This window comes from Mustela erminea, chromosome 15 (genome assembly GCF_009829155.1).
Source record: "Mustela erminea isolate mMusErm1 chromosome 15, mMusErm1.Pri, whole genome shotgun sequence".
In the NCBI taxonomy this organism is placed as follows: Eukaryota; Metazoa; Chordata; class Mammalia; order Carnivora; family Mustelidae; genus Mustela; species Mustela erminea.
Genome location: NC_045628.1, coordinates 64,890,447 through 64,915,548, shown reverse-complemented (window position 1 = coordinate 64,915,548; position 25,102 = coordinate 64,890,447). Strand labels below are relative to the sequence as shown.

Here is a 25,102-nt window from a genome sequence, read left to right as displayed (position 1 = left end):
CTCGAAAAAGGCATGGAAGATATTAGAGAAACCCTCTCGAGAGATATAAAAGCCCTTTCTGGAGAAATAAAAGAACTAAAATCTAACCAAGTTGAAATCAAAAAAGCTATTAATGAGGTGCAATCAAAAATGGAGGCTCTCACTGCTAGGATAAATGAGGCAGAAGAAAGAATTAGTGATATAGAAGACCAAATGACAGAGAATAAAGAAGCTGAGCAAAAGAGGGACAAACAGCTACTGGACCACGAGGGGAGAATTCGAGAGATAAGTGACACCATAAGACGAAACAACATTAGAATAATTGGGATTCCAGAAGAAGAAGAAAGAGAGAGGGGAGCAGAAGGTATAGGCAAAGGGAACGAGCATCAAAATTCAGGAGGTTCAAAGAACACCCCTCAAAATCAATAAGAATAGGCCCACACCCCGTCACCTAATAGTAAAATTTACAAGTCTCAGTGACAAAGAGAAAATCTTGAAAGCAGCCCGGGAAAAGAAGTCTGTAACATACAATGGTAAAAATATTAGATTGGCAGCTGACTTATCCACAGAGACCTGGCAGGCCAGAAAGAGCTGGCATGATATTTTCAGAGCACTAAACGACAAAAACATGCAGCCAAGAATACTATATCCAGCTAGGCTATCATTGAAAAGAGAAGGAGAGATTAAAAGCTTCCAGGACAAACAAAAACTGAAAGAATTTGCAAACACCAAACCAGCTCTACAGGAAATATTGAAAGGGGTCCTCTAAGCAAAGAGAGAGCCTACAAGTGGTAGATCAGAAAGGAACAGAGACCATATACAGTAACAGTCACCTTACAGGCAATACAATGGCACTAAATTCATATCTCTCAATAGTTACCCTGAATGTTAATGGGCTAAATGCCCCTGTCAAAAGACACAGGGTATCAGAATGGATAAAAAAACAAAACCCATCTATATGTTGCCTCCAAGAAACTCATTTTAAGCCCGAAGACAGCTCCACATTTAAAGTGAGGGGGTGGAAAAGAATTTACCATACTAATGGACATCAGAAGAAAGCAGGAGTGGAAAACCTTATATCAGATCAATTAGATTTTAAGCCAAAGACTATAATAAGAGATGAGGAAGGACACTATATCATACTCAAAGGGTCTGTCCAACAAGAAGATCTAACAATTTTAAATATCTATGCCCCCAACGTGGGAGCAGTCAACTATATATACCAATTAATAACAAAATCAAAGAAACACATCAACAATAATACAATAATAGTAGGGGACTTTAACACTCCCCTCACTGAAATGGACAGATCATCCAAGCAAAAGATCAGCAAGGAAATAAAGGTCTTAAACGACACACTGGACCAGATGGACATCACAGATATATTCAGAATATTTCATCCCAAAGCAACAGAATACACATTCTTCTCTAGTGCACATGGAACATTCTCCAGAATAGATCACATCCTCGGTCCTAAATCAGGACTCAACCGGTATCAGAAGATTGGGATCATTCCCTGCATATTTTCAGACCACAGTGCTCTAAAGCTAGAACTCAACCACAAAAGGAAGTTTGAAAAGAACCCAAAAACATGGAGACTAAATAGCATCCTTCTAAAGAATGAATGGGTCAACCGGGAAATTAAAGAAGAATTGAAAAAAATCATGGAAACAAATGATAATGAAAATACAACGGCTCAAAATCTGTGGGACACAACAAAGGCAATCCTGAGAGGAAAATATATAGCGGTTCAAGCCTTTCTCAAGAAACAAGAAAGGTCTCAGGTACACAACCTAACCCTACACCTAAAGGAGCTGGAGAAAGAACAAGAAAGAAACCCTAAACCCAGCAGGAGAAGAGAAATCATAAAGATCAGAGCAGAAATCAATGAAATAGAAACCAAAAAAACAATAGAACAAATCAACGAGCTGGTTCTTTGAAAGAATTAATAAAATTGATAAACCCCTGGCCCGACTTATCAAAAAGAAAAGAGAAAGGACCCAAATAAATAAAATCATGAACGAAAGAGGAGAGATCACAACTAACACCAAAGAAATACAAACTATTATAAGAACATACTATGAGCAACTCTACGCCAATAAATTTGACAATCTGGAAAAAATGGATGCCTTCCTAGAAACATATAAACTACCACGAATGAACCAGGAAGAAGTAGAAAGCCTGAACAGACCCATAACCAGTAAGGAGATTGAAACAGTCATTAAAAATCTCCAAACAAACAAAAGCCCAGGGCCAGACGGCTTCCCGGGGGAATTCTACCAAACATTTAAAGAAGAACTAATTCCTATTCTCCTGAAACTGTTCCAAAAAATAGAAATGGAAAGAAAACTTCCAAACTCATTTTATGAAGCCAGCATCACCTTGATCCCAAAGCCAGACAAGGATCCCATCAAAAAAGAGAGCTATAGACCAATATCCTTGATGAACACAGATGCGAAAATACTCAACATAATACTAGCCAATAGGACTCAACAGTACATTAAAAGAATTATTCACCACGACCAAGTGGGATTTATTCCAGGGCTGCAAGTTTGGTTCAACATCCGCAAATCAGTCAATGTGATACAACACATCAATAAAAGAAAGAACAAGAACCATATGATACTCTCAATAGATGCTGAAAAAGCATTTGACAAAGTACAGCATCCCTTCCTGATCAAAACTCTTCAAAGTGTAGGGATAGAGGGCACATACCTCAATATCATCAAAGCCATCTATGAAAAACCCACCGCAAATATCATTCTCAATGGAGAAAAACTGAAAGCTTTTCCGCTAAGGTCAGGAACACGGCAGGGATGTCCATTATCACCACTGCTATTCAACATAGTACTAGAGGTCCTAGCCTCAGCAATCAGACAACAAAAGGAAATTAAAGGCATCCAAATCGGCAAAGAAGAAGTCAAATTATCACTCTTCGCAGATGATATGATACTATATGTGGAAAACCCAAAAGACTCCACTCCAAAACTGCTAGAACTTATACAGGAATTCAGTAAAGTGTCAGGATATAAAATCAATGCACAGAAATCAGTTGCATTTCTCTACACCAACAGCAAGACAGAAGAAAGAGAAATTAAGGAGTCCATCCCATTTACAATTGCACCCAAAACCATAAGATACCTAGGAATAAACCTAACCAAAGAAGCACAGAATCTATACTCAGAAAACTATAAAGTACTCATGAAAGAAATTGAGGAAGACACAAAGAAATGGAAAAATGTTCCATGCTCCTGGATTGGAAGAATAAATATTGTGAAAATGTCTATGCTACCTAAAGCAATCTACACATTTAATGCAATTCCTATCAAAGTACCATCCATCTTTTTCAAAGAAATGGAACAAATAATGCTAAAATTTATATGGAACCAGAAAAGACCTCGAATAGCCAAAGGGATATTAAAAAAGAAAGCCAACGTTGGTGGCATCACAATTCCGGACTTTAAGCTCTATTACAAAGCTGTCATCATCAAGACAGCATGGTACTGGCACAAAAACAGACACATAGATCAATGGAACAGAATAGAGAGCCGAGAAATAGACCCTCAACTCTACAGTCAACTAATCTTCGACAAAGCAGGAAAGAATGTCCAATGGAAAAAAGACAGCCTCTTCAATAAATGGTGCTGGGAAAATTGGACAGCCACATGCAGAAAAATGAAATTGGACTGCTTCCTTACACCACACACAAAAATAGACTCAAAATGGATGAAGGACCTCAATGTGCGAAAGGAATCCATCAAAATCCTTGAGGAGAACACAGGCAGCAACCTCTTCGACCTCAGCCGCAGCAACATCTTCCTAGGAACAACGCCAAAGGTAAGGGAAGCAAGGGCAAAAATGAACTATTGGGATTTCATCAAGATCAAAAGCTTTTGCACAGCAAAGGAAACAGTTAACAAAATCAAAAGACAACTGACAGAATGGGAGAAGATATTTGCAAACGACATATCAGATAAAGGACTAGTGTCCAGAATCTATAAAGAACTTAGCAAACTCAACACCCAAAGAACAAATAATCCAATCAAGAAATGGGCAGAGGACATGAACAGATATCTCTGCAAAAAAGACATCCAGATGGCCAACAGACACATGAAAAAGTGCTCCATATCACTCGGCATCAGGGACATACAAATCAAAACCACAATGAGATATCACCTCACACCAGTCAGAATGGCTAAAATCAACAAGTCAGGAAATGACAGATGCTGGCGAGGATGGCGAGAAAGGGGAACCCTCCTACACACTTGGTGGGAATGCAAGCTGGTGCAGCCACTCTGGAAAACAGCATGGAGGTTCCTCAAAATGTTGAAAATAGAACTGCCCTATGACCCAGCAATTGCACTATTGGGTATTTACCCTAAAGATACAAACATAGTGATCCAAAGGGGCACGTGCACCCGAATGTTTATAGCAGCAATGTCCACAATAGCCAAACTATGGAAAGAACCTAGATGTCCATCAACAGATGAATGGATCAAGAAGATGTGGTATATATACACAATGGAATACTATGCAGCCATCAAAAGAAATGAAATCTTGCCATTTGCGACAACATGGATGGAACTAGAGCGTATCATGCTTAGCGAAATAAGTCAAGCAGAGAAAGACAACTATCATATGATCTCCCTGATATGAGGAAGTGGTGATGCAACATGGGGGCTTAAATGGGTAGGAGAAGAATAAATGAAACAAGATGGGATTGGGAGGGAGACAAACCATAAGTGACTCTTAATCTCACAAAACAAACTGAGGGTTGCTGGGGGGGGGGTTTGGGAGAAGGAGGTGGGATTATGGACATGGGGGTGGGTATGTGCTTTGGTGAGTGCTGTGAAGTGTGTAAACCTGGTGATTCACAGACCTGTACCCCTGGGGATAAAAATATATGTTTATAAAAAATAAAAAATTTAAAATCCTTAAAAAAAAAAAAAAAGGTAATGACCATTCTGGCTTACTCCTAAGGAATAGCTTATATTGGTGCCATATGGATTTATGTAAGACATGTGTCTATTTTTTCTAGGAAGTTGTGCAGTTCTTAGATACCAAACATTGAGAACACTATCAAGTCTACAATCTATGCAGTACGTACATGGCCAGATATTTTGCTACTATTGATATGAAACAGATCACTACATATAAGATGATTCAGTCTTCACATCTCATTTAATCATAAGTATTTGGTGGGTGATGGGAAGTGAGTTTAAAAATCTCAATCTTGCGTTTGTTCTGTTTTGTAGGAGAAAAAATATCTCAATAGTATAAATGCCCTGTTGGGGAGACAGGAAGCTTAAGTTGAGGCAGAGCCATTTTGGGTAGAATCTGCTCTAGTGGTGTTAGGTTTAGGAAAATACTTCTGTTTTCCCTGCTGGCTTGTGTTTCGAAGACGGACAATTCAAAAAATACATTTCCTAATTCACTAGGAGTGGGGTGTGAGGAGAGCAAAACCCAAATGAAAAAAATCCAAATAGTCAATAAGCAAGGGAAAATATGCTCAAAAACAAAACCTGTAGAAAAGAGATGTCCCCACTTAGTATTCTGTCTTGTCTTTTCCTCTTCCTGTATATTAAACAGACATTTTCAGGAGGCAAGCATTCTGGTTGGCCACATTTACTTCTGCTCTGTGTTAATATATGGTAATATGATTAGTAACCTACTATAAAATTAAAAGTAAGGCCTGTTAAGTTCAAATAAGTTGGGTTACTCAAGATGGACAAACCACTGCTATCTGTTTTTCAGACCCTTAATATTCTTAAAAGCAACAAGAGCCAGTAAGAAAGCTCCTTTTAATGCTGGATAAGGGGGACGCCTGGGTGGCTCAGTTGGTTAAGCATCTGCCTTTTGCTCAGGTCATGATCCCAGAGTCCTGGGATCGAGTCCCAAATCTGGCTCCCTGCTCAATGAGGAGCCTGTTTCTCTCTCTCCCTCTGCTACTCCCCCTGCTTGTGCTCTCTCTCTCTGACAAATAAATAAAATCTTTTTTAAAAAGTTAAGGTGGATAAGGCATTTATAATAAAAAATATAACTTCTTCATAACTTGATCATTTACTGTGTTTATTAGGCATAGCTATCTGACCTATGTATTATTTATTTTAGGTGAAAGAACTTATAATTGTAAGTACTTCCATGACAATGTCCAGCGAATCAAGATTGATGATCACAATGTCCCCAGTCTAAGGTAAATTTCATGCCAAGGTGGCTATCAAAAGAAAGCTAAATATACTGGACTTAATTTTTTGGATGCATTTTAATTCAACTAAAAATTTTACATTTGAAATCAGTGAGATGGTGGCATTCGCCAAGGAAGTGGATGAGTGGATGTCTCAAGATGACAAAAATATCATAGTGATTCTCAAGATGATGAAAATATCGCACTGTAAGGGAAGCAAATGTAAAAATGTTTTTTAATTTTTCTTTTTCTAAATAAATATCAATACATTAAAGTACAAGAAGAAGGTACATACTGTTATTAGCATTAATAGTTGTTAAAATTTTGGAAGCGGGGTCGCCTAGGTGGCGCAATGATTAAGCACTGACTCCTGGTTTCAGCTAAGGTCCTGATCTCAGGGTGGAGAGATCAAGTCCTTCACCAGGCTCTGCACTCAGCACAGAGTCTGCTTAAGTTTCTCTCTTCCCCTGCCCTTCTGCTCCCCAGCCTGCTCTCTCTTTCTCTCAAATCTCTCAAATAAATGAATAATTTTTTTTTAAAAATAGTGAACATTTTTTGATGTTCGCTTCAAGACTAAAGGAAGGGAAGGAAAGGAAGTGGGGGGGGTAAATAGTAAAGGGAAGAAAATAGGATAAGAAACCTAAGAAAGATTGAGCATATTTTTTCTTGTTTATTGACTACTTGAGTTCATTTTTGATTTGCAAAAATATCTGTGAAAGTAAAAATGTTTAATTTTATTTATTTTTTTAAAAGATTTTATTTATTTATTTGACAAAGATCACAAGTAGGCAGAGAGGCAGGCAAAGAGGGGGCTGGGGGAAGCAAGCTCCCCGCTGAGCAGAGAACCCAATGTGGGGCTTGATCCCAGGACCCTGGGATCATCACCTGAGCCGAAGGCAGAAGCTTTAACCCACTGAGCCACCAAAGTGCCCCAAAAATGTTTAATTGTAAATACTGTCAGAGCACTTTTTAAAAAAAATTTTAATAAATATATAATGTGTTTTTATCCCCAGGGGTACAGGTCTGTGACTCGCCAGGTTTACACATTTCACAGCACTCACCATACCCTCCCCAGTGTCCATATCCTCACCACCCTATCCCGTCCCCACTCCCCTCAGCAACCCTCAGTCTGTGTTTTGAGATTGAGTCTTTTATGGTTTGTCTCCCTCCCGATCCCATCTTCTTTCATTTTTTCTTTTCCTACCTCCCCAAACCCTCCATGTTGCACTCCACTTCCTCATACCAGGGAGATCATATGAGAGTTGTCTTTCTCCGACTGAGTCACTTCGCTAAGCATAATACCCTCTAGTTCCACCCACAACGTCACAAATGGCAAGATTTCATTTCTTTTGATGGCTGCATAGTATTCCTTTATATATATATACCACCTCTTCTTTATCCATTCATCTGTTGCTGGACATCTAGGTTCTTTCCATAGTTTGCCTATTGTGGACATTGCTGCCATAAACATTCGGGTGCACATGCCCCTTTGAAGCACCAGGTTTGTATCTTTAGGATATATACCCAGCAGCGCAATCGCTGGGTCGTAGGGTAGGTCTATTTTCAGTTTTTTGAGGAACCTCCACACTGTTTTCCAGAGTGGCTGCACCAGCTTGCATTCCCACCAGCAGTGTAGGAGGGTTCCCCTTTCTCCGCATCCTCACCAGCATCTGTCATTTTCCTGACTCGTTAATTTTAGTCATTCTGATTGGTGTGAGGTGGTATCTCATTGTGGTTTTGATTTGTATTTCCCTGATGCTGAGTGATGTGGAGCATTTTTTCATGTGTCTGTTGGCCATCTGGATGTCGTCTTTGCAGAAATGTCTATTCATGTCCTCTGCCCATTTCTTTTTTTTTTAATTTATTTTTTATTTTTCATAAACATATATTTTATCCCCAGGGGTACAGGTCTGTGAATCGCCAGGTTTATACACTACACAGCACTCACCATAGCACATAACCTCCCCAATGTCCATAACCCCACCCCCCTTCCCCTAACGCCCCTCCCCCCAGCAACCCTCAGTTTGTTTTGTGAGATTAAGAGTCACTTATGGTTTGTCTCCCTCCCAATCCCATTTCTTGGAGTATTTGTTCTTTGGCTGTTGAGTTTGCTAAGCTCTTTATAGATTTTTATACTAGCCCTTTATCTGATTTGTTGTTTGCAAATATCTTCTCCCATTCTGTCAGATGTCTTTTGATTTCGTGAACTGTTTCCTTTGCTGTGCAAAAGTTTTTGATCTTGATGAAGTCCCAAAAGTTCATTTTTTCCCTTGCTTCCCTTGCCTCTGAAGATGTTCCTAGGAAGAAGTTGCTGTGGCTGAGGTCAAAGACGTTGCTGCCTGTGTTCTCCCCAAGGATTTGGATGGATTCCTTTCTCACATGGAGGTCCTTCATCCATTTGGAGTCTATTTTCATGTGTGGTGTAAGGAAGCAGTCCAATTTCATTTTTCTGCATGTGGCTGTCCAATTTTCCCAGCACCATTTGTTGAAGAGGCTGTCTTTTTTCCATTGGACATTCTTTCCTGCTTTGTCGAAGATTAGTTGACCATAGAGTTGAGGGTCTATTTCTGGGCTCTCTATTCTGTTCCATTGACCTATGTATCTGTTTTTGTGCCAGTACCGTACTGTCTTGATGATGTCAGCTTTGTAACAGAGCTTGAAGTCTGGAATTGTGATGCCACCAACTTTGGCTTTCTTTTTCAGTATTCCTTTGGCTATTTGAGGTCTTTTCTGGTTCCATATAAATTTTAAGATTATTTGTTCTATTTCATTGAAAAAAATGGATGGAATTTTGGTAGGGATTGCATTAAATGTGTAGATTACTTTAGGTAGCATAGATATTTTCACAATATTTGTTCCTCTAATCCATGAGCATGGAACATTTTTCTATTTCTTTGGGACAGGGGGGTGAGGTTATGGACACATAACATTGTATGTTAATAAAAAATAAAATTTTTAAAAAAGGCAAAAAGAATTCATACCATACTAAAATATAAGAAAAAAAACACACACACACACACAAAAATGAGGGAGATCTGACTTTCCTTTGAACAGATACATAATTCATGTTAATAAAATTTTAAAAAATACTATTTTATTATTTGACAGAGATCACAAGCAGGCAGAGAGGGAAGCAGAGAGAGGCGGAAGCAGGCTCCCTGCCGAGCAGAGAGCAGAGAGCCCGATGTAGGGCTCGATCCCAAGACCCTGAGATAATGACCTGAGCAGAAGGCAGAGGATTTAACCCACTGAGCCACCCAGGTGCCCCATGATTTTTTTTTTAAGCTGTCTTCACGGATGCTTACTGTGTCCTCTAACTTCTGCCCTAGATCTAGTTGTATCAGTCACCTTTAAACTAGATAAAGCCTTCCTCGAGGATGCTTTCCTTTCTGGCCTAGAATGTGGTAGGTGGTCGGTCACCAGTAGACCACATCAGTCCACATCAGTCCACACACGGTGGACCTGCCCATTCGGAGTAACTGAGCAGACTCCTGCTACACTTGCAAGGGGAGGGATTTATCACCACACCTAGATCTGATTAGAATACGTCTCAGCTCCTATGACACAGTCCTATGGCATGGACTTTGAGGATAAGGCCACAGTGGTTCTCAACACTAACCCTATATTTTACATAATGAAGAATGGGGGACTTGAGGATTTCTTGGTTTCTATAAATTGAGGGCAGGAGTGCCATTCTGCCTTACACAGATCTTGGAGATTAAGCCATTTCTACTAGAGCCATACCTGTTATTTTGTACAAAAGATGTATGGAACCAAAAGAAAAATGGACAGTTGTCATATTTAGGAAGACCCTAAAATTAAAAAAAAAAAAAGTTAACTTTCATAGTAAAAATGATACTAAAAACTAATTCCAAAGAGATTAAAATTCCTCCTTTTCCCTCCTTTCTATATATGTTGAACAATTAGAGCCGTTAGACACACAGCACTTAACCTCTATAACCCTCCGCTCACGACACAGAGACTTTAAGAAATGGCTTTTTCTTGCAATTCCTATCAAAATTTAAGGAAAGGTGGTTTTTTTCTATATAAATTAGACAATAGTCCTCCAACCTAGTTTACATCGTGCTGACCGGAGGCCGATGCCACTTTATGTCCAAAGACCTCATCCCTTTCTACAAGCAGCAGTTACATTGATAGTTGACTGTCAGTATTAATGACAAGAATACCCACACATGAGAGAGTTTTCATCTCATGGCCCTTGAAAATCACAAAATTAAGCAACACTGCCCAGGCCAGTACTTCTTGTAGTGGAGCTCCTGCTTCGGACCACTGAGAGCGAGTGTTCAGACCGGCTTCAGGGATCAAAGGGGAGCCCGTCTGGTATGGGAACCACCGAGGTCACTTGCTTCCACACACATACCATTTCACTACTGAACAGATTTTCTTTCCCATAACGGGGAGCAAGCAGGGGGTGGAGGAGGGCACAAACTTTAACTTGATCAACACTGTTAGTTGTTGGCAGTTCTGCTTGATGATTTCAATAGGAAAACAAAACCACCGAGGCTTAGAAATTCATGTAAAGAGTAACACTTGTACACTTTGTGACATCTCAGGAGAAGTTACACACTCATGTTCAGAGCAATGACAATGGCAAACATTCTCATTTTTCATAAGCTAAATATTAGATTAAAAATACTATTTAAGGGGTACCTGGGAGGCTCAGTGGGTTAAGCCTCTACCTTCAGCTCAGGTCACGATCCCAGGGTCTGGGGATCCAGCCCCACATCTGGCTCTCTGCTCTCTGCTCGGCAGGGAGCCTGCTTCTCCTTCTCTCTCTGCCTGCCTCTCTGCCTACTTGTGATCTCTGTCAAATAAATAAATAAAATCTTTAAAAAAAAATCAATAGTCTCCCATTTCAAAATAACTTTCTAGTGACTAAACTGGGAAATCTTTTTTTTTTAAAGTAACTGAAGATTATTATTCCAGAGAAACTTCTTCCCTATCTAAAAATTCGTTCCTGAGTCTGGAAGTTCTCTAGAATTCTAGTTCTCTAGTACTTGAAGGAGGACTGAGTTAGTGGGAATAGTAGAAATAGCCGCTAAGGACTATGGGTCTTGCTTGTGGGGAACGAGAGCTCTCTTGCAGACTCTGCAGGGAAAAGGGTATCGGGTGTCAGCAATAAAAACACAGCTCTGTCAGAGCCACGCCACTTATTTAGGCTTTGGTCTCTATGAGGGAGTTCCTTGGGATGGTGGGCTGCTGCAAGCTGTGGATACCGCGGTTCGCGGAGATGGTGCGACCTCTCTGTGAACTGGCTAAGGGAGGACTCACTATGGTAGAGTGGACAGCTGAGGCAGAAGGAGCATTTCGGGAATTACAAACAGCCTTACTGACTGCCCCAACATTGGCCATCCCAGATGCTACCAAGCCCTTCCACTTGTATGTGCCAACTGAGTCACAGGAGAGGGACTAAGACTAACCCTGGTTGGCCTTCTGTGCTTGAAACATGTTTCTTCTTTCCTAGGCTTTACCTTCCACGGAACCAACTGGATAATCCACATAAAAAAAAAAAAAACCTGTAACATCTACCGTGAGGAGTTTGCAGTCGAGCTGTATTTTGAAGAAGTGGGATAGTAGGATCCTGTTCCCCAGAATCCCTGCCACACATTTAGGTCTCCTAACCCTCCTTCCTTGCATGTATACTTACAGTACATTTACATACACATTTTTGACACCTTAAGTATATACATTATAAAAGGTTAGTGGTCCTTTTTCTTTCCTGAAGGAGGTATGCCAGGGTTGAAAGAACTACTGTTCCTGGGGACTGTGTGCCAAAGTTAAGAGTTTAAAAGAACTTTCATATCAAAATAACATTTAAAATGATTCCTCACAATATTGCGTGAGGTTTATTATGTATTATTGGGTAAGTAGTCCCTGCTTTCACATGTGTAATGTCAGATTAAAGAGGTCATTTCTAAGCTATTTAACAAACCTCCGACTGGCACCAGTACGAGGCTTGAGCCCATAGGACCGTTCCTATAAGCAGTCCCGGCAGAGCTTGTGATATAAGCTTCAATTACACAGGCAGTCCTTGGAGGACAAGAGAATCTGGGTAAACATAAGCAGACGTTACAGTAGATTCTTTCTCTTTGTAACATCACCGTGAAGTCAAAGGAAATATCTGCCTAGAGAAATCTAGATGATTTTAAAGTACAGCCCCTGACACAGACTCTGCTCCCAGCCAACTTCATTTAAATGTAGGGAACTCTGTGAAGATCATCTTTTCACTATAAACACTGGTTAGTCCAGTGTCCACAGGGAATCCTATTCTCTTCATTGCTGGATGTTGTTTTATTCTAAGTACCTTAACGTCATTATGTATATGTTTATATAATTATATATTATATAAATAAAATGTCCTTATTTATGAACATGCCTGGATGCAGGTGCTCTTTTTCCCTCCAAATAGCCCTCAAAGGGTCTCAGCTACCAGTGCAACAGCCCATCTAAAGACTTTTTAGGAAAAGCTCTGACTACATTACTTGCTATAATTCGGGTTACAGAAACACATGTTGCCGTTAAACAGTTTGTACTCTTCCCTTGAACATGCATGCAGCCATAAGCCAGAGGGGCAGACCAGGTGGCAGACTTAGGTAAATGGACAGGGGGCAGGGGTGGGGGGTAGATACTTAGCTGACACTAAGGAGAAAACCCCAATTTTCAAGACTTGCTTTTTGAAAGAAGATTACAGTTAGGGTTCCTCTTCCCTAACCCTCCAAGATGCATCCAAATTCCTGGCCAGTGAGTTGCTACACTCTTGTGCTTTTGCTCACATAAGGACAATTTACAGGCTTGCCTCCTTACAACCTGACATAAATACTTCCTTGAACAACTCGAGAATCTTGCATCATGGTACATCAGAATGATACTGTTTTTTTTTTTCAAATAGATCTGACTATCCTGGAATAGAATTATCCAAAACATAATAGGAAATTTAGCTATTTTTAAAAAATAGAACAGTTTCCTGCTACATCAACCCCATCCACACAACCAGGCAGAAGAAGAATGCTGCTGGTGGGCCAACTTGCACAGCTGCAGTATACAGAAAGAGCAGCTGCTCACAGCCCCGACCCTCTGGCTTCTGGCGCGTGGCTAGAGTTAGCGCAGAGCCTCTGCAGAAAACAAAAAGCTTCAGGAAACCAGAGGTTTCACTCGAGGGGGACACTGTGCCAACAAGGACAGACACACACGGGACATGTGTTAGCAGCGTCAGCCTGCTTAAGAACACTGGTTTCTGGGAGAGCCCTTGCTGGTCTTGGAGCAGCACGGTATGATGAGGCTTGCCTAAGTGGGGACGAGAAGGGACCCTCTTCCACCAGGTGACCTGGAGTTTTGTGGTGGTGGTTAGTGCATTCGTATGGCATAGCTAAATAAAATTACTTGACTTGTTTCATTGCTTTGTAAAGTCACCCCCTATATACAATCCTGAAAATCCACGGGCTGCCAGTACCAAATGTAAAAGGCTCCAACCCAATAAGAAACATGGCAGTTAGCGATCCTGAGATAAATGTAAACAAAGGGGTCACCCCAACATCACTCACTGCGGAGGACAAGCCCTCGGTTCTGTCCAGTTCCATCCAAAAGAGGACCTTGCCCATGAGCACTGTCCTTCAGGCACCAGACAGCGAACAAGGGCTTCTCTTGGCTTTGGCACTCTGCTCCCGGGAAGGGTTTCTGGTCGGTGGAGGCAGTGAGTGAGTGAGTGGGCCAAAGTGCATCAGCAGGCCAAAGAAGGTCCAAAGAAATAATCTGCAATCCTACCCAGGCCAGGACCCAGAGACGGAAGAGCAGGCCTGCTGGCGGTCATGGGCCTTCACAAAGCACAGCAGCAGGGCCCCCTCCCCTCAGCACCTCCCTCAACCTAAGGCCCAGCAGAGGGGGAGTTCTTTGGGAGAGAAGGGGAGCTGGCACAGGTGAGGGGCGTGCTGCTCTCACCACACCTCACAATGTGTCAGGGGCACAAGATGATCCCACCTAGGAAGTGAATGGCACTATTTTAACAGTACAACATCTTGGGAAAATCCAAGAGGCTTACTCTTACATGGAAGCCACACCAGTTTGCAGATATGTTCTCCTCTACAAAATCTACACAGATAGTTCAGTTGTCAAGCACCACAGAAAAACTGAACTTCAGCTACTTAGGATAGTGCAGGTACTAAGGTTCTAAAAGCCTACATCTAGAGTAAGGAATCACTCATAGTCATCTTCATGAAACATGGTTACCTCAGAGTTTTTCTGGTGAGATCTGAGAATTAAACATGGAACCAAATGGCGCCTTCTAACATGTAACCATCCAAGCTGCACGGACACATACAGGTTTATGCAAAGTCCCGAGAGAACTATATTTAGCATTTCAGATGCTGTGCAAGGTCGGCAGCTCACCCTAAATGTCCCACCAAGGACAAGAGCAGTAACTGAGTTCGATTTCAGTACGATTATGGGCAGAAATTAATAGGATAAAATGGAGGCCCTTTTCACAAAGTTTAAGATTTAGAGTATAAGGGAAGACCAAAAAAATAGAACGCCTATTCCCCATTGGTCTTGTACTCCGTGAAACCCTGAGATGAACTGTCGTGGTCACGTGCCTAGACTTGGACCTCGTTTCGCCAGGACACTTCAGTAGGCTTCGAACTGGCTCATCATCAGCTTCCTGCTGTATTCGTAGGCCAGAAAGAGCGCCCCATTGGCAGGGAACGCTCGGATCATTGTGGGTTTCAGTCCAGAATATAAGGCCGTTATTCCTAGAAGACAAGAAGTGATCAAAGACTGAGACGCCCCTTCTCAGAGAGACCCTGTGAAGCTGCAGAGCCCAGGGCTGGACACCGACAGATCCAGACAACACACTGAATGCCGACAAGGGACGGAAGGGCTTCTGTCCAGGTGTCCCTGGATGAACGGGAAGGATGGAGGCTCACGGCAACGAGGCCAGGCATCCAGTGTTCCAGCAAATCTTGGTGATGCTCAGGTACCACACACGAATCCCGGGCTCGATCCTGGTACATGGACCGGGCAGAGCGAGGCCTCACCTGGGCAGAGAGAAGCAGTCCCAGAACACAGGAGGGCAGCAGCCTCACAGAGTCACTCGGGAGGACAAGGATCACAAGACACTGGGCCAAAAGCACAGTCCTGTGTCCACAGCTGGCACTGCCCAGACTGTTATGAAGATCCAAGTGGATGAGGGAGGCGTAAGGGCTCTGCGCAACTATGAGGCTTTATGCAACTCTGGAGTATGAACTGAACCGTTTCCACACCCTGTGACCGCTCTCTCGGAAAATCAAGTTCACATCCCGAGGTGGAAGATGTAGAGTGGATGCTGAAAGGACAGGTCACTACTCACCAGAGGCACGATCCGGGCATTATACAAACATCTCCTAAAAAATCTTGATACTCCTACATTAAGTCTCAAAATTCAGAGCCAATCACCTTCAGGAAGTCTGAGCATTAGGGATTTACAGCACATTCTTTTAAATCCTTTAGTGGTTCTGTTAGAGATCCTTTTCTGAAACTATCTATACTCTATAGAACAAGGGGTGCTGACTTCCAAGCATTTGTCTCCTTAGGCACAATCTGGAGTTTTAAAGTTCCCTCCAGGCTATTTAGAACAAAGAATCCTGGCCCAGAAGCGAGGAACAAGGACAGCAAACATTCTTGAGAATGGAAGCAAGCTAAGGAAGGGGTGCTAGAAAAAGGACGGGGGCAGGGGAAGAGAGCAACCACACACACGTGATCGACCTCCACGAGGGTTACAGCAAAATGACCGGTCTAGACATACCCACTCCATTTCTGCAATGAGCAGACTCACCTTCATTTTTCACAATGCTTATAAAGGTTCCGATAAATCCTGCCTGTTTTCCAGACATGGAAAGAACTTGAATTCTGGATTTGACGCAATCCACTGGGTATACAGCAAGCCAGAGGCAGATCCCACCAACTCCACCGCTTAACATCAAAGGGACAGGGCCTGGAGGAGGAAAGCCGCCAACAGCATTTTTGTCTCAAGGACAGCATTTCCAGAGGTCAAGGTGGTAGTGGGTGCAGGTAGATGCAAATAAAAATGCTGATACTTCGGGCACCTGTGGCTCAGTCAGTAAGGCATCTGCCTTCAGCTCAGGTCCTGATCTCAGGGATCGAGCCCCCTTTGGGCTCTCTGCTCAGAGGACACAAGGTCCCATGTGGCACTCTGGGTCTGCCCCTCATCACAGGACTGTTATCAGTGCTGGTCACTGTGGCGCTGTGGCCCTCCTGGCCTGCCCTCCGAAGGACTGGTCCACACAGAACCAACAGGCCCCCAGCAACATGGCAACCCGCCCCCACCCCATGGGAATGAGAACAGTGGCCACTGAAACACAGGTCATGTTTTTTCCAACCCTCTCAGTCTGCAGTATTTCATTATGTTAATGCCCCACAGCCCTGATTCTTCCTTTACCATGAAAGACAAAGTTGTCTTATTAAACATGATAGTTAAGCCTGTGACTTGCCTAACCCCAGAATAAGCCCCAAACACTGAAGTGATGTGTTTGAGAATTAACAAGTAATCATTCCTGCAAGCCAAACATTGACGTGATTGCGTCAAGCAGGTACACAGGACAAGCTAGAAAGAAGGATACTTTTCAGTCCTCTGGAAACACACTCAAGATTTGTTACCAAGTTTTATGCTTATTGCAAAATGCTTTACAGGTGATTTCCCACAGGAGTAATTTCTATATTCTCCCCTAAAATGTTACTCCAGTAAAGAAGTCTGTGATGCACGGCTTCACCCTCGTGGCGCGGACATGAGTGCACCCAGAGGAAGGTGCCAAGGTCCTTTCCAAGCCTCCAGAAACCTCCGTGCCTAGCAGACCCCCACAGCCTCTGCAACAAGCAGGCCACTGTGGGGCGCGGCCCGGCCCAGCCCAGCCAAATGCTTACCTAGCTCATCCTTCGATCTTCCTGATGCAAAAAACGACCTGCTCAGCTCATAGCCGCCAAAGAAGAGGAAATAGCCGGGCACCTCTTGGGTAAGGTGCTGGAGAGGCCGTGGTAGAAGCCCAAGCGGCCGTCCTTCCTGAGGACGCTCTTCACCACGGACCAGACAGTGCTGCAGGGAGACAGGGAGCTGTGCTTAGGGCCGGGGAAATGGGGGGCTGGGGATGAGGCTGGCACTTCCATCCAGTGGCAGGCCTGGCTCAACCCTGGGCAGGCAGGAAATGGCTGATTCTAGAAACCCAGGGACCCAAATTCTGAAAATGAGGCTTCTGCCTCATTTCCTCATTTCTGAGGAAATCTCAGAGAAGCACAGATCCTTTTATTTTAGGACAGCGGTTCTCACTTGAACTTTCCAACAGCTAGGAAATATCATTAAAGCGTGTATTCAGAGAGCTGTGTGTGGCCACTGTGCCTCCAGCCAAGACTTCAGCAGACCACGCCAGAACACCGTCTCAAATGGAACCATGTTCACATTTTCCAAGTGTGCCAAACAGCAAAGGAAGCCCTGAGAACACTCCTGGAGAAGGAGTATCCTGGATTTCTGGAAAATCAGAAAGACCTCCTCTGAGTGTGGACAAAACAATGATGGACCTGGACCAGGGCAACCATGGCAGGGCGGGTTCCTAGAGCTGCTTTTTCCTAGTTGCAAGGCTCACCATCGCAGGCAAGGTCTATTTCATGGTACACAAGAAACAAGGGAAAAGTAGGTGCTACTGAGCCAACACTCCTGCCTGATGACCGTTTCTCCCCAAGGGTGGTCGGTGGAGGTGGTCTTCAGGAATCTGCCCACAGCTTACCCCTGTATAAAGGATTCCAGGAGCAGAATGGGACCCTCAGAACACGTACAAATAAAATCCAACCCACATTTGACAGGCAGAGAAAGAAAAGTCAGGGAAAGCCAGACAAGCTCTGATTTTTATATTGCTTGCATCCTCTTGCCCTCAATAAACAAATTCACTTTTTAGTTCATTGAAAAAAAAAAAACTGCATTCATACATTTTGGATATTATCCAAGATGTAAAAGAGCCAATACCCACTTTTGTCCAACAGTGCGTAAGAGAAATTACAATAAGGAGCTGTACAGCTCAGCGAGAATAAAATGCCCTCGTACTCGCCCGCTCCTCTACCTCCTTCTGTGCCTACCCTCCTCTACCTTTCTTTCGAACGGGTGGGTATAGAAGGAATCTGTTCAATGCTTACGGTCTTTTCGCTTTGTGTTAGTGCAGTGAAGTAGTAAGGGAGTAGATGTTACTTGAAGGCAAGACAAAGGAAATTCTTAGAACTCTACAGGGCAAGAAGCACCGAGGATTTAGTTCTTAGAAAGTAAGTAGGCAAGAACTTCTATTTCAGGCTGATCAGAGCCCTGGAGCAGTAGTAATGCAGGATCCTTTCTGTCTAGACCCCTCTTCCTGACGGTGTGCACCATGGCAGGCCTTCTCTGTCAGGAAAACAGCAGCAGAAACCACATCTTTGGTGTGTTTTAGGGAACCCCTTATCTTCACAGTGCTCTCAGCAGGTGATCTCCCTTGGACCAGTGAAAAATCAAACCCCCCCCCGGTGATCGAAAGCATTTCAGAAGGTTTTATCAGGCATCAGTCATTATCTAGGTCCTTCTTACAACTCAGCTCCCATTCTATAATGGGAATGTAACACAGTGATCCAACTCAACGGGACGGGCCTGCCTTCTGAACCAAGTCTTAACCCCAAAGTACCATATACCCCTGTGTAGGCCAGGAGTATATAGCCACACCTAAAATATTGTCAACCGATACTTATCTTTGTGCAAGGTGTCCATTCGCTTAAGTTTTTGGAACCAACAATTACTTTCCTTAAAACTACCTTAGGAAGGGGTGCCTGGGTGGCTCAGTGGGTTAAAGTCTCTGCCTTTGGCTCAGGTCATAATCTCAGGGTCCTGGGATCGAGTTCCACTTCAGGCTCTCTGCTCGGCGGGGAGCCTGCTTCCCTTCCTCTCTCTCTGCCTGCCTCTCTACCTGCTTGTGATCTCTGTCAAATAAATAAATAAAATCTTTAAAAAAAAAAAAAAAAGAATACCTAATGTACCTGAAGTCACACCACTACCACGTGGCAATGCTAGGATTCAGGCTTGGGTCTGCCTGACTGCAAGATCCAGCTCCTTTTATTAGTCATAGTCACGGCGACACGCACGGAATGTATCCCCCACGCCTAAGCCTCTATGCAGAAGCCACCACCCCAAAGACACACCATCACGATACTTCGGCGTATCTGCCACTAAGCTTCATAAAGCGAGGTTCTGGGGCCATCCCTGCATGCCCCAAATCCAACCTGGAACAACCCCATGTACAAAGTAACTGTTGCAGATGAAAGCCCAGAATAAATCTTTAACCAAAAAGCTGCTCCTTGCAAAGAAGAGTTCCCAGTTCCGCTGACGACCTCCTGACCTCAGCCACAGAGGGCAGCAGGAGCGAGGACGGGGGAGGAGGGGGTGAAGGAGGGTCCGCAAGCTCGAGGGCTGGAGGGAAAATGGCTACACAGGGAACCTAAACGGAGAAGCAAATGCACGGAACACAAGCATTCATTTCACCACAGGAGGGTCTGGTACCACCAGCCACAGTCACCAGCAGGGCTGTGAAAGCGAGGTCCCATCAGAGTTCAAAAATACGGGGAAAAGTCTGAGAGATTAACTGTCAGGAATTCTCTTGAGCGTTCACAAGGGTCAGAAAATAAGATCCCTTCCAGCCCCGGAGTGTTCGGTCACAAGAGCTCTGCTGGCACCCGGGACTGGGCAGGAAGAGTGAGCTGCTCACAGGACGACTGGCTCCCTGACTCTCACCTGTTCAAGCCAGCAGCCTGCGTCACCTAACCACCAGGACGCCACACCCCCGTGAGGCGACCCCCTCCCCGGCTACAGAGATCCCCTCCCAAGCTTTCCCCAAACCGTAAGCAAAAGCCTAACAGACCGAGCACATGCGCTTCATTTCCCTCGGGCACCCTTTGTCAATTTGCTGACCAGCAGCCAGAACGGCCAGGTTTGCGAGAACAAAGATGGCATCGATTGGTGTGGAAGCCCTTCAGCCTAAGAGTCGGCAGCCTGAGTATGAGCACGCTGTTCTAGTGCAACAGCAAGGTCAAAGCACACCTGCAGTGGACTTTGAGTACTCTCCCCTACCTGGGCGCCCAGTGAGGCGCGGGGGGGCCCCAGGCTGCACCTGCAGGAGAGGCGTTAGACCCAGAACTGAAACCGCAGCAGGCACAGGATGGGATTTGGTAAGAATCGGCTGCTTATCTCCCATTCAACAAACATGTACCTGAACCCTCCTGCTGTGTTAGGACCCCATGTGGACAAAGGTCAAAGGAGAACTCTACTCCAGGTGGCATTCAAGCCAAGGACATGCAAATATTTACGGTTTCATTGCTGAAATTCACGGCAGGCTCTTCCAAGCAGTACTTTCCTTTCATTGCCTCTACTGACCACGCCTTCCTCTAGACCTGACCCCTACCACAGTCTAGAATCACGACTCGGTCTTACGGCAAGAGTTCTGGACGGGGACTCGGAAGACACAGCTCTGGGTCCTGTGCTCAGTTATGAGCTCAAGTAATAGGATCCTAAGCCAGTATCTGCAAGTCGGGAGTCCCCAGTTTTAAAACAGAACGGCAGGGAGAGCTCTGCTGCTCTCACAGATCATGAGGAGGGATGAACAAAACAGGACAGGTGTGGGTGCTCCAGCTCCATCAACTCTAAGGTGGCCATTCCCTGCCAGGTAATAAGCAAACACTGTTGTGTGGGATGAAGACGCAGCTCCCTCTTGCCTCACCAGGACCGGAGAGGAGGGTACAGGGTGAGACCACATGAAACAGAATGGTTTCTTGGCTGTAGGACTTCCTCCAGGACCTCATGTGGCTGCTTCCTACCTCCATCTTCTCCATAAGGCATCCTCCTCTGGGAAAGTCACAGGGGACCTAAACGTCCCATCTTGTCCCAGAGAAAGTGTCCCCCTCTAGCAGGAAGAGTGACAGTCGCTACAGTGTTCTTTCTGTCAGTCTCTAGCATGAGATCCCACACTCTCCTGGTTTCTCTCCTGCTTATTGCTTTACTTCCTTTTCCTCTTCATGACACTTGTGTGCCAGAAGGTTCTGGAAACCATAACAGCCCTCTATAGATGCTATCTTCCTGGGTGATTCCATCCAGTCCCAAGCCTTTAAAAAACATGTTCCATCTGTGAAGAAAAAACCCTGCTTACAAAAGGGCACATCTTTGAGATCACTAGGTGTCTCCAGAGAACACTTCTGTACAGAAGGGGCCTACAGTCGGGTGGGACCGGAGTTGCAAATGGGTTTCCAGTTCCTACCGAAACAACCCATACAGCTATCTGCCCAACCATGATCCTGATACAATTTTCAATGATTTAAAATAAATCAACGTTCAAAAAAGGGAGTGCTACACATGGCCAGGGGTTCCTGAATCCTCTATGGTCTCTGTGTAAATAAATATGCAAGGGGGAATACAGCACAAGCCCAAGTCCGATGTTTGGGCAGACTTGGCCAAAGAGTCAGTCCATCCGCATCTTCACAGATGCTTCCAGCTCCTCCTAAAATTCCAAGTTGCTCTCCAGCCTGTCTGGCTCAGGCAGCTTCTTCCAGTCCTCTGCACTGTGATGAAGGGGAACCCAAAGCTCGGCTCACAAGTGCACCTGTAGCTCCCGTCCAGCCCTGATGCCCACAAGAGAAGCAGTACCACCAGTGGCATCTGAAAAGCATCTTCCTGAAGAACACCAGCACGTAAGGGCACCTCCTTATTCACGGTGCATTACTGACCAGCCTTCTGCAAGTTTTACATGACAACTTCACAATCAGAAACAATGTGGTTATTTTAAAAAAGGAAACACTCTTCCCATAAGGTATCATAAAAATTTTGACTGGGCAACAACGTTTTCTTTCTAAACAAAGGAAGAAAGTGTTAGTACCCACAACTCACCTCGCCTGGCCTGCTTCTCCAATCCAACCACCTTCCGCACCACCTGTTGGCAGAGGACTGAGTTCTCGGCGATGTTGGCGATCAGCGCTGGGCTGGTCCCCTTGTAGAGGCCGCGGAAGCCCACCTGGGAGTAGGTCTTCAGGCAGCAATCGGTGAGGCCCCGGTATACGTCAGGGAACATCTGCATCTTCACTTTCAAGGTGTCAAAGAGCTGCCCCGTCAGGCACCTGGATAGCTCAGGTCATGATCCCAGGGTCTTGGGTCGAGCCCCTCATTGGGCTCCTGCTCAGTGGGGAGACTGCTTCTCCCTCTCCCTCTGTCTGCTGATCCCCCTGCTTATGCTCAGTAAATAGATAAAATCTAAAGGAAAAATAAAGTAAAAGAAAAAAAATTTGAACCAATTACTAATAATGACATTGAATCAGTAATCAAAAAGAAAACAAAAACCTCCCTACAAACGAAATTGGACTAGATGGATTCACAGGTGAATTCTATGAAACATAAAGGAGAGTTAATCCCTATCCTTCAAACACCATTCCAAAAAAAGTAGAAAACTTCCAAATTCATTCTAGGAGGCCAGCACTATTCTGACCTCAAAAGTGAAGACAGTACAAAAAAAATTACAAGCTAACTTGTCTGATGAACACAGTTGCAAAAATCCCCCTCAATAAAATAACAGCGAATGACATTCAACAATACAGGAAAAAAATCCTTCAGCAAGATCAAACAGGCTTTATTCCAGGGATGCAAGGGTGGTTCAATTTTCTGAAATTGATCAGTGGAATGCACCAATTAGCAAGAGGACAAAAGCCATACAATCATCTCAAATACAGAGAAGCATCTGACAAAGTACACCATGAAATGGATGGATTTCAGCAGAGTAGGTTTAGAGGGAACACACCTCAGCATAATAAACCCACAGCTAACATCACACTCAATGGGGAAAAGCTGACAGTTCTCCCTCTATGATTAGAGACAAGACAGAGACGTCCATATTCACCACTTATTTAACATGGTACTAGAAGTCCTAGCCACAGCAATCACACGAGAAATACAAGGCATTCATGCTGCTGCCCCTCAGAACAATTTGTTACTTAAACTGTAACCCCTGGAGGATTTTACTAGTTACCAAGCACATTTAGATATGGCCTTAAGAAATACATATACTGACAACAGGTCTTTGGGGAGAAGGATGATATACGACCATGAAGCTGGGCAGCTGGGGATGCCCGGCTCGCTCAGGGCGGAAGGCCGCCCCTTCACCAAAGCCGGGCAGCTGGAAACGCCCAGCCCGCCCAGGGCTGAATGCCGCCTGCTTCAGGGAAGCCTAGGATCCGGGAACATGAGGTCAGCTCAGGGTGGAACGAAAACACCCGCTTCCCTTATCCGTTGTCGCTCCTTTCTCTTCCCAGAAGCGCCCGTTGTTAGTTAGAGGAGTCCTATGAATGTGCTTGGTTAACTATAAACTTTATCCTCCTTCTTGCTTGTCTGCAAGACAAGATTAACGTTTGACCTTCATCAATCCTGTTGGCTATTGTTTTCTATCCAATAAAAGTGAGACTGTGGAGTTGCTCGGGGCAGCAGTCCTTTTCGACTGTTGTCCCCTGCTCCCAGTCTTTTGCAGTGACTTGTTTGTGCCTAATTCTTCTCTCGTCACAGACTGGAAGCAGCACATTCAAATTGGTGAGGAAGAAGATATGCTGTCACTATCTGCACAGGACATGATAATGCATACAGAAAACCTTAGGGGCACCGGGTGGCTCAGCTGGTTAAGCATCCAACTCTTGATATCAGCTCAGGTCTTATGCTCATGGTCATGAATTCAAGCACCTCATTGTGTATCACAGTGGACATGAAGTCTACTTTAAATAAAGAAAACTTCACAAAAAAGAACTTCACAAAAAGAAGACTTCACAAACAACAACAACAACAAAAACAAAAAGTATTAGAACTGATAAATGAAGACGATGCCTGGGTGCCTCAGTCATTAAGCATTTGCCTTCGGCTCAGGTCATGACCCCAGGGTCCTGGGATCCAGACCCATATCAGGCTCTTTGCTCCACAGGGAAGCCTGCTTCTTCCCCTCCCATTCCCCTGCTGTGTTCTGTCTCTTGCCACATGTCTCTCTCTGTCAAATAAATAAATACTGATAAATGAAGTAATTTGGAGGATACAAAATATACAGAAATCTGCTGCATTTCTTTTACACTAATAACAAAGTAGCAGAAAAAGAAATTAAGAAGACAATCCCACTTGTAATTGCAACAAAAAGAATAAAAGACTTGGGAATAAACTTAACCAAGGAGGTAAAAGACCTGTTTTCTGCAACTTATACAGCAATGAGAAAGAGATTGAAGACAGCACAAATGGAACATTGTACCATGATTATGAATTGGAAGAACAAACATTGTTAAAATGTCCATGTTACCCAAAGCAAATCAATGGATTCAGAGCAATCCCTACCAAAATACCAGCAGCATTTTTCAAAGAATAGACAAATAATCCTAAAATTTGTATGGAAGTACAAATGTTCTTGAGTAGCCAAAGCAATCTCGAGAAAGAACAACAAAGATAGAGGTATTGCAATCCCAGATTTCTAGATATACTACAAAGCCTTTCGCGGGCGCAGGCGAGCGTGTGTATGTGTCCTCAGGCTGGATCGCTATTTGAGGCACTGAGACACAGTTGTGATGAAGACAAATACTGCTCTGCAAATAACTTCCTTGAAGATGAAGACTCTCACTGGATGATATGTATATATAGATGTATATAATATTTTTTAGTTTGGGAGAGTTTAGCAGGCCGGAAAAAACAAAAATTACTCTTTAGAAAAATAAAATACTTCTGTTTTGAATACTTATCAACAGTGTCTCATGTACAGTCAGAAATCGCTAGACATGGCATGCCTGGTTGGCTGTCAGAAGAGCATGCAACTCTGGATCCCAGGGTTGGGAGTTCGAGCCCTACATTGGGAAAAAAGATTGCTTAAAAGTAAAATC

At 43.8% G+C, this 25,102-nt stretch overlaps 2 protein-coding genes and 1 long non-coding RNA gene across 5 annotated transcripts in view; 1 reads left to right on the top strand and 2 right to left on the bottom strand.

Annotated features, from left to right (window-relative positions):
* LOC116574410 (mitochondrial substrate carrier family protein S-like) overlaps positions 1-22,418 on the bottom strand; it is a 169,435-nt gene extending 147,017 nt beyond the window's left edge. The window contains exons 1-6 of one of the 3 annotated variants that reach the window (XM_032315152.1): positions 22,228-22,418; positions 17,093-17,261; positions 15,987-16,145; positions 13,726-13,858; positions 9,908-9,975; positions 6,226-6,368 (exon numbers count right to left, since the gene is read on the bottom strand). In XM_032315152.1, coding sequence (XP_032171043.1) covers positions 6,247-6,368; positions 9,908-9,975; positions 13,726-13,858; positions 15,987-16,145; positions 17,093-17,261; positions 22,228-22,290 — 714 coding nt within the window. In that variant the 5' untranslated portion in view covers positions 22,291-22,418 and the 3' untranslated portion in view covers positions 6,226-6,246. Of the gene's footprint in view, positions 1-6,225; positions 6,369-9,435; positions 9,976-13,725; positions 13,859-15,986; positions 16,146-17,092; positions 17,262-18,437; positions 18,857-22,227 lie in introns of those variants that run through there. The other 2 variants (XM_032315153.1, XR_004279272.1) reach the window with 2 other exon arrangements.
* Positions 1-25,102, bottom strand: part of LOC116574089 (phosphatidylinositol 3,4,5-trisphosphate 3-phosphatase TPTE2-like) — a 772,466-nt gene that overhangs the window by 233,959 nt on the left and 513,405 nt on the right.
* LOC116574420 lies at positions 5,016-6,331 on the top strand. Its single transcript, XR_004279283.1, has 3 exons — positions 5,016-5,078; positions 6,091-6,172; positions 6,276-6,331. It is a non-coding gene; the product is annotated as an uncharacterized LOC116574420 (long non-coding RNA).